Source organism: Neomonachus schauinslandi, chromosome 9, assembly GCF_002201575.2.
Source record: "Neomonachus schauinslandi chromosome 9, ASM220157v2, whole genome shotgun sequence".
Taxonomy (NCBI): domain Eukaryota; kingdom Metazoa; phylum Chordata; class Mammalia; order Carnivora; family Phocidae; genus Neomonachus; species Neomonachus schauinslandi.
This window is the reverse complement of record NC_058411.1, coordinates 36,535,429-36,548,077: the sequence shown is the minus strand read 5'-3', so window position 1 is coordinate 36,548,077 and position 12,649 is coordinate 36,535,429. Positions and strand designations below refer to the sequence as shown.

The 12,649-nt window shown below is 41.3% G+C and overlaps 1 protein-coding gene across 1 annotated transcript in view; it reads left to right on the top strand.

The window, feature by feature from the left end:
- The first annotated feature begins 11,851 nt into the window (after positions 1-11,851).
- RHOJ (ras homolog family member J) overlaps positions 11,852-12,649 on the top strand; it is a 79,285-nt gene continuing 78,487 nt past the window's right edge. The window contains exon 1 of the mRNA XM_021701430.2: positions 11,852-12,072. Coding sequence (XP_021557105.1) covers positions 11,871-12,072 — 202 coding nt within the window. The 5' untranslated portion in view covers positions 11,852-11,870. The remainder of the gene's footprint in view (positions 12,073-12,649) is intronic.

Here is a 12,649-nt window from a genome sequence, read left to right as displayed (position 1 = left end):
TGTTCCAACCCTTCAGTGTCTCCTCATCACACTTGGCCAAAGTCCACACCAGGACCTAAAAGGCCCCACAGCCGGCATTTTGTTTCCTCCATTGCTTTATTTCTCACCCATTCTGTTCCAGGCACACTGGAGCTCAAACATTCCAAGGATACCCTCACATTAGGGGTTTTGCACTGGCTAGTCCCTCTGTCTAGAATATTCTCCCCTCACATATTCTATCCCCTATTAAACATTCAGCCTTTGAGAACTATTTTCTGCTCCACCCCTCTTCTGACCAATTATTCTTATCTTACTATATAGTCTTCTTATTTTCCAATAGCACTTATCACCTGTTAACTTAAATTACATATTTGCCATGTTCATTGTTTATTATTTACCTCCTCCCACTAGAATGTAAGCTCCACAAGGGCAATGATGGATTTTATCTGATTAGTTCACCACAATATTCCCAGCACCTGGTAGGTACTCAATATTTGTTGCAGAAATTAATAAATCCATGGTAAACTGTACTTCTAGCCATTTTCCCAAACTAATACTATACATTTAAAATTATATAAACAATTGATTATTAAAAATGATTCTAAAAAGGTTTGAAGAGCAAGTGTGATATGGCCTTCAGATTTGGACTTGGACTTGAATTCCCTGATGCATCCCTTAACCTACCAGCTCTGTGACTTTGAGCCTGAGATTTCATTTCCATTTAAGAACAATGGAAATCACATCACCCACCTCTGATTTTTGAAAGGATTAAATGTGATAAGTGTGCAAAATTTCTCAACATAGTGCCTAACATATAATAGTTGTTCATTAAATGTTAGAAGGTCCATCTCCCTTTTTCTCCTTCTTCCTTGATCACAGGAAGAGTTACTTGCTTATTCTGGTAGAGGTTGAGCAGAGCTGGAAAAGGATTTTACTTTACATACTAATCAGTTTGTGGTAGATGCCTAGAGCAACTGGGTTGAGAAGGATTTGATGGCCATGTTCAGATTCATCTAGAACTTGCACCATGATGACATCTAGCTTGGAATTAGGGGGAGGGAGGAAAATGGTGGTATCTAAGCAGAATCTACCATCCTGATTTTAATGATCTACCCTAGTGCCTCACAGAGAACCCTCTATTTCTCAAAATGCTCGTGTGATTTTTCCAGTGTAACTGTCAAAGGAGCACCAATTGTAGAATTATTTCCGAGAGTAAGGAAAGGCTTAAGGAAAGACAGCAGAAAATCTGTATTTCTACAAAAGGCTTATCAAGACAATTGAGCTGTCGCTCCATTTTATGGAGTGTGCCTCTTTCCGTATATTTCAGTATACTCAGGGTCTAAAAGCACAGAAGGCTAGCTAATCAGGCTTCACAAATCTCCAACTCCTTAACTAGATTTTGAAGGCCCACATTTACTCTAAGGGAGCTTTTCCCAATGACATAAAGAAAATACCAGCTTTTTTTTTTTTTAAAGATCTTCAATCCAGAATAATTTAAGATTAAGTATTTTATTGATTCCAATGGTGTAAGAAATATTAAGAAAGGTGCAGGAGACAGATGTTAACTGAAGAAAAGAACATTAGACATGAATATAATTATTCTCCTAAAATGCTGTGTTATTCATCAAGTTGACCTGGCCTAGTAACAGTAGCTTTTGTTTTCATGGCATAGAGAATGTGATAGCTAAATTTTTAAAAATGTGTGTTATGGCCAAGATATATTTTGGAGGAAAGAAGAGAGTGGGCAAAATGGTATTTAGTTCTTTTTTTTTTAAGTTGATAACAAAGACAGCAACTTATCTGATAATAAGCTTTTGTACATAAGAGTAGAAGGAAATAAATGTTTCCTATTATGTGCCAAATTTATCTACCAGACAAAAAAAGAAAACAAAAATTAAACCAAACAAATGGTTGGATGGCTCTTGTTCTATATCAAATCAAGAAACATGGACCTAAAGATATCGTCACAACATCCAAGCAGTTTCACCCTTACCCACAGTCCTGATCCTGTTGTGATTATGCAAACGATAGCCATGAAGACAAACAGGGGAGAAGGGTATTTGACGGTCATCCTTGATTCAGGAATAACTGAAATCAGCTGCAGAGATGATTCACAAAGACATAAGGTGTTTATCAACACCTTCAGTAAGAACAAAGGAGTATTAATAATGACCTAAAGTACAAGTGTTCAGAAATGGATCGGCTACTCCACATGGCTTACAGCATCACCACAAACAGACTAATGTAGGCTTGGATTGTAAAGCACAGCACTGAACATTGCCAAGGCTTTACAAGCTCTTAACTAAAAGGCCAAGGATTATAATTGGAGGGTGGAAATTGCATGTAAGACACTCCTTGTTTGTGACTCACCACCATCCATTGTTAACATAGCCAGGTAAACAGTGCAGGTTCTAGAGCCAGAGTGCCTGTGTGAATCCTGGTTCTGCTACTTCCTATCTGTGCGAACTTCCTCTCTCTGGGTTTTGGTTACCTCATCTGTAAGATGAGAATTTTTTTTTTCACTATCACAATATATCATAAATATATTATTGCAAGAGTACTGGTATGTTCCAAATAAAATATATTTTATGGCTTCAACAAAGGAAAAGATATATTTGTAATATTTAGATATTTCGGAATATGAATATACATCTTCATTTAACTCTAGAGGATCCTTAAGTTTGGCTCCTGGGTAATATACTAACATCTATTCCCCATCCCGCATTCAGGAAGTCATACAAATATCCTATCAAATGTGTGATTAATCACAATATTCAATAAAAGGTAATCAATTAGACACATGGTTAAAAATTAAGGAATATGTATTTTTAAAGCTTTCCTTATTTTTTCTTTTCTTTTTAAAGATTTTATTTCTTTTTTGACAGAGAGAGACACAGTGAGAGAGCAACACAAGCAAGGGGAGTGGGAGAGGGAGAAGCAGGCTTCCCACTGAGCAGGGAGCCCGATGCGGGGCTCGATCCCGGGACCCCGAGATCATGACCTGAGCCGAAGGCAGACGCTTAACAACTGAGCCACCCAGGCGCCCCAGCTCCTCTATATTTATTTTTTTATTTATTTTATTTATTTATTTATTTTTAAAGATTTTATTTATTTATCTGAGAGAGAGAATGAGAGACAGAGAGCACAAGAGGGGGAGGGTCAGAGGGAGAAGCAGACCCCCCGCTGAGCAGGGAGCCCGATGCGGGGCTCGATCCCAGGACCCCGGGATCACGATCTGAGTGGAAGGCAGACGCTTAACGACTGAGCCACCCAGGTGCCCCAGAGCTTTCCTTATTTTTTCTGTAAGATGAGAATTTAATGGTACCTATACAGTTGTGGTAAGGATTAAATATGCTAATAGATGCCAACATATAATATGTACTGGATTATTAACCATGATTATTATTCTCATTGTAACTTCAAGTACTACTATTATTATTACTACATTTTTTACTCCCCTTCCTAACATCAGTCTCTGGAGTTTCCTCTCTCAACCCCATCTTCCATTTTCTGCCTGGTGGGTACCAGGTGTGGAGCCTGATTGGCCTAAACCCATCAGCACATTTCACTTAACCCAAGTCAGAGAGAAACCTGGCCCTTGTGCAGGAAATCCTGAGACACACACTCTCCTCTCCACCCGGCTAGGTCACTGAAGAAGTGAAACTCACCTGGCTTGTGGCTGTGGCTGTGCTGAGGATGGAGCCTTCCCAGAAGTGGCAGGCCAAGAATGAATCCTAGTGGCAACAATAATAAGTCCTAGGTCAGTCAATCCCAAAGCCAGCTTCCCGGGAATGTTCAGTTACATGATTATAAATCTCTTTTAGCTTAAGCTAATTTGGATCTAATTTTGTTTCTTAGATCTTTTATATATTCATGACTACATTTATAGAGATGTTATTAATATATTTTTATTTAAAAGCAGAGAATTATTATTTGATGAGGTTTCTCAGAGTCTATACAAATGGGAGCTAAAATGACTTGCATCTAGTTCTTAACCATGTGTCTTAGTCCATTTGGACTGCTGTAACAGAATACCACAAATGTTATAAACAACAGGAATGTATTGCTCACACTCTTGGAGGCTGGGAAGTCCAAGATCAAGGTGCTGGCAGATTTGGTATCTGGAAACCTGCTTCCTGGTTCATGGACTGCTGTCTTCTCTCCTTGTCCTCACATGACAGAAAGGGCAAGGGAGGGTGCCTGGGTGGCTCAGTCGCTAAGCGTCTGCCTTCGGCTCAGATCATGAGCCCCGCATGGGGCTCCCTGCTCAGCGGGAAGCCTGCTTCTCCCTCTCCCACTCCCCCTGTTTGTGTTCCCTCTCTAGCTGTCTCTCTGTCAAATAAATAAATAAAATCTTTAAAAAAAAAAAAAAAAAGAAAGAAAGAAAGGGCAAGGGAGCTCTCTGGAGCCTCTTTTATAAGGGCACTAATCCCATTCATGAGGGCTCCACCCTCATGACCTAATCACCTCCCAAAGGCCCCACTTCCTAATACCATCACATTGAGTTTCTACATGTGAATTTGGGGGGAACAAACATTCTGTTCATACTGAATGTAAACATGTAAATACAAAAGCCCGAATTTGAAGAGCAACTCAAATTATAATCACATGTGCCCGAAATGATACTCCGCATTTCACAGCTTTGTTAAACAAGTCATCTCTACATGCATTGTCTCAAATATCATGTGGCAGTTTATCCAAGATTTCCCCATTGCTCTTTCGGGCACTAGTCGGGGCTCTTCCAAGTGCAAATAATGGAAATCCATCCCAAATTAATTTAAACCAAAAAGATAATGTAATGGTTCATTCAAAAGGGAAATCCAGGGCTCTGTTAGGAATCGTTTGATCCAAGAGCTCAAATTTTGTGATCAGGAATCCGTTTTTCTCTCTTACAGCCATGTTTTTCTTTAGTATAATGGGAAAAGCATGAGCTCTAGAATCAGGCTGCCAGATTTAGAATCCCGGATCCACCACTTCCTAGCTGTTTGACACTAAGCAAATCACCCGACTTCACTTAGCCTCAGTTTTTTATCATGAAAATGGAGGAAATAATAATATTCACCTCATAGGTTTGGGGGGAGGATTAAATGAGTTAAAATATATACTACTTGGAACACCTGGGTGGCTAAGTCAGTTAAGCATCCCACTCTTGATCTCAGCTCAGGTTTTGATCTCAGGGTTGTGAGTTTGAGCCCCACATTGGGCTCCATGCTGGGTGTGGAGCCTACCTAAAAAACAAAACAACAACAAAAAAACTACTTTATCATCATCATTATGATCAGTATGGTAGGATCTTTCCACTTGGTGATCCTTAGTGAGAGTAATTCCAGGGGAGAAGAGCACCTATTTCCGGAGAGCAACAGCAAATGCCCCAGAGATCATTCTTATTTGCCAAACCTGGGTCAAGTACCCACTCCTATGCTAGAGGGTGCGATTAGCCTGAGCTGAACAGCTTGGACTGTAGATAGATGGTAGAAGGAAAACTGGAGTGCCATTCCCAAAAGAGGAAAGAGACCTTAGATCGGCAAAAGCAACAAATGTCCACGACAAGCCCAACTACACCATGATTATTCAAATAGTAAATAACAGTAGCTGCATTTTACATAGTGAACAGCAGTACTCATGAAAAGGGCACAGCCTCTGAGCTTCGTGGTAAAGAAAATTCCTTTATTGTTTAAAAAGTTGGATTTGATAATTATAAAAAGTCCCTCCCAGACTCAATGAGATTGAAGTTTGGAAGAATTTTGAGACATAATAAAAAATAAAAATACAACAGAAATAAATCTTTGAGCATCTACAGAATGGGCGGCAATTATCATGAAGTCTCCACATTTGAGATAACAAGTCAATGATGGTACCGAGCATTTGCTGTAATTGGAATTAGCCATGAATGCTTCAGAGATGTGCAGAGTGTTGGAGGATCACCTTCCTTTCAACATGAAAGAACAAAATAAAGCTTGGATAAAAGCTTGCATATGTGAAATTTATAAAAACAAAACCATTTTACCAATTTTCTCATTATAAAGTCAGTAAAAATTATTTTATCATACAGAACTACAGTATAAAGAAGTTACCTTCAGACGTTCAGAGTAGAAAAAAAGATATACACCTCATAAAATCGATGACAATTTCTTCAGTTTTCCAAAAAGTGAGGGAAAGTACAAAATAACTTCCAAACATAATGTGATCGAAAACAAGAGAAGCAAATTAAAAACTGCTAACATTGTTGAAATACAGTACTTTTAATAAGTCAGCACAATAGTGAATAGAAAATTCACAAAAAAAGAAAATTTCATAAAACTGAATGGAAAATAAACACTTTGCAAGAATTCTCCATGTTGACAATAAGAAGGGAGTCTTTTCTAGGACACTCAACCTGAAAGCCATGCGTCCTTTCACATAATGATTCCTCCTACCTTCTGCCCTTGGTTGCTGGGATTACAATCACAGAAGACTTTGTCTTCCTCCCTTTATGCTGGGGGTTTTAATAGATTTGTCTGAAGCTGTTTTCTTTCTCCTCTCTCCCACTTATCCCCCTGGGATTTAGTTTCCAGATCTTTCCCCTCAGTCCCTGTCATGCACAAACACCAAATCTGAGATCCAACCTGAGGTCTCACGTAAGCCCTGGTAGTCTTTAGATCTCTCTTTATTCTGATGCAGGTGATTTCTAGACACAAATTAATTAGCAAATGGGCTGTTCAGGAAGCGTGATCAGACATATTACATCCACAGAGTAGAGGTGCATTTCCCTCTGCATTTAGTGTCTCACCAACAAGGAGTTGGTCGGTAACCTGCAGGGTCTCAGATAGATTTCTTTGTGGGTTTAATCTGGTCAGAATAACCAAAACGCCTCCTTCTATACATGAGAGTCCCACGTCCCCTGTCCTTCAACTCCTCAATCTTTGTGTTAACTTTTCATGTAACAACAATGCATCCTAAGTAGAGGGCAAATTTGGAGTTGTTTTTCTAGCAGAGATGAAGATTTACACCAATCTTTCTCACTTTCCCCGATAGATCCCACATGTAAAAAGGGCAATAAGTTGTGGCAGGGCCCTGAGCCCAAAGAAGTTCAGCCTGAGGCAGTGACACTGACGCTTTCCCACTCAGACAATAACCAATCCAACGACCTTAGGCATCTTAGACCCTATCACTAACAAGTTGAAATAATCATCAAAGATCTTTGTTTGACTCCAAGATGGCTATTTCCAAAACCTATTCCTGCTCCATGGCCTTGACAGAGAAACAACTCAGCAGCCCCTCAACCTCATATTTGTCTGCCTTCCGAAACATACCTCTTCAATCTACAAAATCAGGAATCAATGGGAAATTTCTTTCCAAACTGTTAGCTATCTCCAGATTTTCCAGATTGGGGGGAACATGAAAGATCCCTAACCTCTGGGTTTCTATGGAGGGAGACCAAAAAAAAATTTTTTTAATAGATTATCCACAAATCCAGGACAAAGCTTTATATTCAGAGTTAAATTATGCAATAGTGAAATACAGAACACACACACACACCCCTTTACCACTACTGGCTAAATCAGCCTCTTCTTTCCTAGGACAGAGAGAAGTCCCCATTTGCCCGAGATTCACAAGTAACTACTTCTATCAGAATTAAGAGGTTTGGCAAAGAAAGAAAAATCCTCCAAGCAAGGAAAAAAGAAGCCATTTCAAGAACTATAAAAAGATCATATCCAAGAAAATGTGGCTGATAAATGATTATGATATCTTATCATATCATACCATATGACTTATGATTATAACATGGGCAATAGTCAGAGGCTGAGTACAGGTGGTCTGGCAGATTAAAAAAACACAGATACATGAGTGTTCTTGATAATAATGACTCATTCCTCTTGGGGAGCGGCTGTTCCAGACCAGGCCAGTCCTAGGACAGCCTGTTAAGTTTTAGCAATATCCCAACTGATTTTAAGGGTTAGGTCCAGTGGGAGATTTGGGTCAGAACTCCTAAACTATGCTTCCCCTTTCTGTCTCCCACCTGCCCGCCACCACTAGAGGCCTGACTTCCACGTTAGCCCCAGAGAGGGCTTCCTGTGGAACAGGGGGTGACTCGTGCCTGGGCTGGACATCTCGGAATCACCATAACCACAGCACATCCCACGTTCCTAAGACCGGAGTCAAAATATTCTCCTATGTAGAAGCTAATCCCGAATCAGAGTATCTGGTCCAATTGCCTTATTTCCCTGTGCAACTTCTAGTTTCAAGCACAAAAGAAAAAACAATAGGGGAGAAAAATCTGGGCTCTTTTATTAAAGTCATACTAAAACTGAAAGCAATCAGAGAAGTCAGAATTTTCTGCAAAAATGCTCTGTTGGCATTTGGGAAAATTCGTGTGAAACCACAGTTCAGAGGACAGGAGGGAGCCAAGGAATTGGGATCTCAGAAAAAAGCAGGAAATATCGCCCAACAAGATTTCACCACGTACTGGTAAGTTTGTATAAAGTTGGTGCTCGAGGTAAACCAATAATTAATGGCTACGAAACCACCACTCAATCATTCAAATGGCCCAAGATCCTTAAAATACAGGCATCTGGTTGAGAATATTTCAGCAAACAGTTGTCATACCACTTCTAAATTCATAACTATAAATCTGGAATTAAAGCATATTCTTGACCATTCTACCTGAACAAGGAAGTAGTCACAGTTCTATGGACTCATGGACCTATAAAAACAAGGATGAATTGTCTTCACTTTTTTTTTTTCTTTAAATTCTGTTACTCTGGCTCGAGCCATCTTTTAATATTTATTTATTTTTTTAAAGATTTTATTTATTTATTTTAGAGAGAGAGAGCACGAGTGTGAGGGGCAGAAGGAGACAGAGAGAGAGAGAGAATATCAAGCAGACTCCATGCTGAGTGTGGAGCATGATGCAGGGCTCAATCCCAGGGCCCTGGGATCACAACCTGAGCTGAAACCAAGAGTCAGACTGAGCCACCCAGGCGCCCTGCCATCTTTCAATATTTAAAAAGATTTATTCTCACATGGACAATGTGATCCATATAATCAGCAGACTATTAAAATTTTAACTTTCTTTGCCATTTTCCACAGGATGTCTCACACATTTTTTTCTTATAAATATTCAGTTGGGGTTGGGGGTGGGCAGTAAACAGTGATGAAACAAGTTTATTTTGAGAAATAGAGCCAACATTCTCAACAGCCATGACCCATCTTTGCATACAACCCTATCTGGCTGATGTACCAATCCTCTGAGTTAGAGTTAAATGTCAAGGACCACAACTGGATGCTTCCAGTCTCTTCCTCGACATCCCAATTTTTAGTCACATACCAATTGGCATGGACTTAAATATCTGTGTGTGATGACACAAGATTCAGGTTAAACACAGATATAGCCACATTTCACCCAATCCAATTTCTCAGTTTTTTCTTAGTCCAAGTGTTCAGTGGGCTCAAGCATATTTGTAGTGTAAGAATACAGGTGGGGCCAGGCATTGCTCGAGAATATTTACTCCATGCCATACTTACTGCCTGATCTCAGGGATGAGGTCAAAGTCAGAACGCCTCAAAGTTCTGCCAAACACAAATCAGCCCGCTGTGCTCAAAGTGGTCTTGTTCATCTTCAGTTTGGGGTTCCTGACATTGTCAACCACTCTACCTGCACAGATTTGCTTGGCTGCCACCTTCACCCTTGAGGGTTTTTTCTAGAAGAAAAACATAAGTTTTCAAGTTGCAATTTTATTATCACATATTCCCAATGTTTTGCGTAGACTAAATGAAAATAAAATGATATAAATCACATGCAGTCATAGGTGCCTTCAAATGCTCCCAAATGACACCAACCATGAAGAATTCAACTTTCCTACTGCTAACGTAATCTCAACTAACTAAAATATCTCTGTGATCTGAACTACCTCTAAACTGTTCAGGCTGTTCTCCAATATTTGGTTCCCTCCTTCCTGACACATGGTAGGATTACACTTCTGACTTTGTTGAACCTAGCATGGGTATGTGACTTGCTCTGGCCAATAAATGCAAGCAGAAATGTCACCTTGAGGAGGAAGCTTTAGGAGCCAATGCCACTTGACCACATTAATTTCTTCCTCTGCCACAGCGATCACCTCGGTTCTCAATGTGGCTGCTCCACCATTCTAGATCCCTGAATGCGCGTGACAAAAATATGCAAAATGGGTAACAATGTGAGCAAGAAATACACGTGTTACTTTAAATAATTGAACTTTGGGAGTTGTTTGTTACGGCAACACAACCTAGGAAAAAAATATTGGGATACTAAGCACTATGGTGAATGTTACTATAATCTAAAACAGAAGAAATTTGGGGCTCTATCTGTTACACTGTAGCATATATATGTGTATGTATCATTTTACATATATACATTATTATAGTAATATTCTATATTATTATATTACCTATATTATTTTTAGCCACCTATTAAAACAGACTTCTCTCCCATCTCCTCCCCACACACACACAAAAACCTTCTCAAATCAATTGGGTAATCTAAATGCTTTAAAATAAGTGCTCACAAATCTCAAATTAACTGAGACTCCCCCATCAAAAAAGTCTTGATCCATTTGTCAAAATCATTTGCAGAGTTCCACTTCTTCTCCAAGACCAAGTACATTAATCAAACACAGGGCTTCAAAGGAGCTTCATTTTGAGCAACCCAACAGACAAATAAATGAGCTGCCGATGGCTCCTTCGTAACGGCCGAGGACCAGGCTGACCCAAGCGGATAGGAGTAAAGCTCAAAGGGAACCATCCAAGCAAAAGCAGCATTTGGGGACCTGAAGCAAACCAATAAAGCCATCCCACATACTCTCAGTTCCAAGACTGTGAGCCAAGCACGTGTGTGTTTGTTCGCTAAAATAAGAAGATGCAAACGTCCCACGTCTGGTTGATTTCTTATGTGCTACAACCATAAAGATGTTCATGTCTGGAGTACACATCTGAGCGTTGTGCTCAAATGTGGCAACTCATAAACTTGATCACACATACCTATGATCTATAAGAATGTTTCCCTTTGAAACAGTGTAATTCTGGAAGGTTTTCTTCTCTATCGCCTGGATGAATTGCCTATAAAGTTTCTCATTTAAGTATGTGAAGAACTGTCCATTTTTACTCTGCAGAGTTTTGCACTGGTGACTCAGTGAGGGATGATGTCATCTGTTATCCTACAACGGCTGGTGTGGTTCTCTCTGCTCACTTAAACCATTCCCTCTGTTTCTGTGGCAGACAGCACTCCCCAGTTTCCATCCTGTCGTCAGCTTCTTCCCAGCCAGCCCCAGGCAAACAGCCTCCCCAGCAGCAGATGAAACAGGAAGTCGGACAGCTTGAGCCTGCAGTGGGACCCCTAGTGTTTTCCCACTCCATGCCCTGGCAGCGTTCCCCACAAGTACAAACACACACACACACAGAGCTCCCATTGTTGCAGCCTTCCCCAGCCTACTGATCCTAATATGGAATGCAGCAGGAAACCCATGATTTCCTGGTACTCGGCAAGCTGGAGGAAGCAAGGGGAAAACTCCATTAAAAAGCCCAGCTTCCCTCCATGTTAGATGTGAAGTGGAAAAAGGGGAAGATTTAGCGGAATTCCACCGTGTCTTCTAGCCAGGCTGGAGAGTGGAAGAGCACAGCGAATTCGGAGAAAAAATGAGGGTTTCTTAACTCAAACTAAAGGGGAAAGGGACAGATGCTTTTAATCATTCTCCCAAATGTGTGCTACCTTTCCTGACCAGTATGGTAAGCGCGAGGGCATGTGCCGGCTGCCTGGGACAGGTCCGTGTGATCCCAGGCGCCCTAAGTAAGGCAGGGTGATCTCGAGCCCGCCGCTCGCCCGCTTCCCGCGCTCCATGGGCTTCGGGAGAAGCAGGAGAAGCCACAGCAGCTGCCGGATGCCGGCAGCTGGAGCCGCCGGGATGAGCTGCACCGAGCGCGGTGACAGGCGCTGCGGCTGCGGGGGCACGGAGGAGAAGAAGATGCTCAAGTGTGTGGTGGTGGGGGACGGCGCCGTGGGGAAAACCTGCCTGCTGATGAGCTACGCCAACGACGCCTTCCCAGAGGAGTATGTGCCCACTGTGTTTGACCACTATGCAGGTAAGGGAAGGCGGAAAACCCTGCCCTGCGGACGGGGTGCGCGATGCGGGCCACCACACCCCAACTTCAGAGGGGCCTGCTTTAGCTCGCAGGGCAGCCGGTAGGGGCTGCGGGCCTGGCCGCCGCCGGGTCCCGGAGCGAAACACACAGCCAAGGTCTCTGCCGGAACGGTTAGGACAATTCGTCCGTCCATTGGTATCCTCACAACTCCCCACCCCCTCTCCTTAAATCAAATGACGAATACTGGGGAAATACCCTGAACTGCCCTCCAGGCTTTGGGGCCAGAGATTTCACGCAACGTTCTTGGGAAGATTCATAACTTTTTATGGGAACATTCTAAAATGTAAGTGCAACACCATTAAAAAAAAAAAAAAATCACCACTAACCACACAACTAGTGAAAGAAGTATTGTTGCCACTTTTCATATATTTACCTCACGCCATTCTTAAATGAAATGGTAAGATTAACAAACATTAGAACACTCATTTTTCTGTAACAATCGGTGGCTGTACTCCTGTGATTTTATCTTCCTGGGGCTGTAGATGGGCGGGGGTAGTACTGAAAGGTTTTATCCATT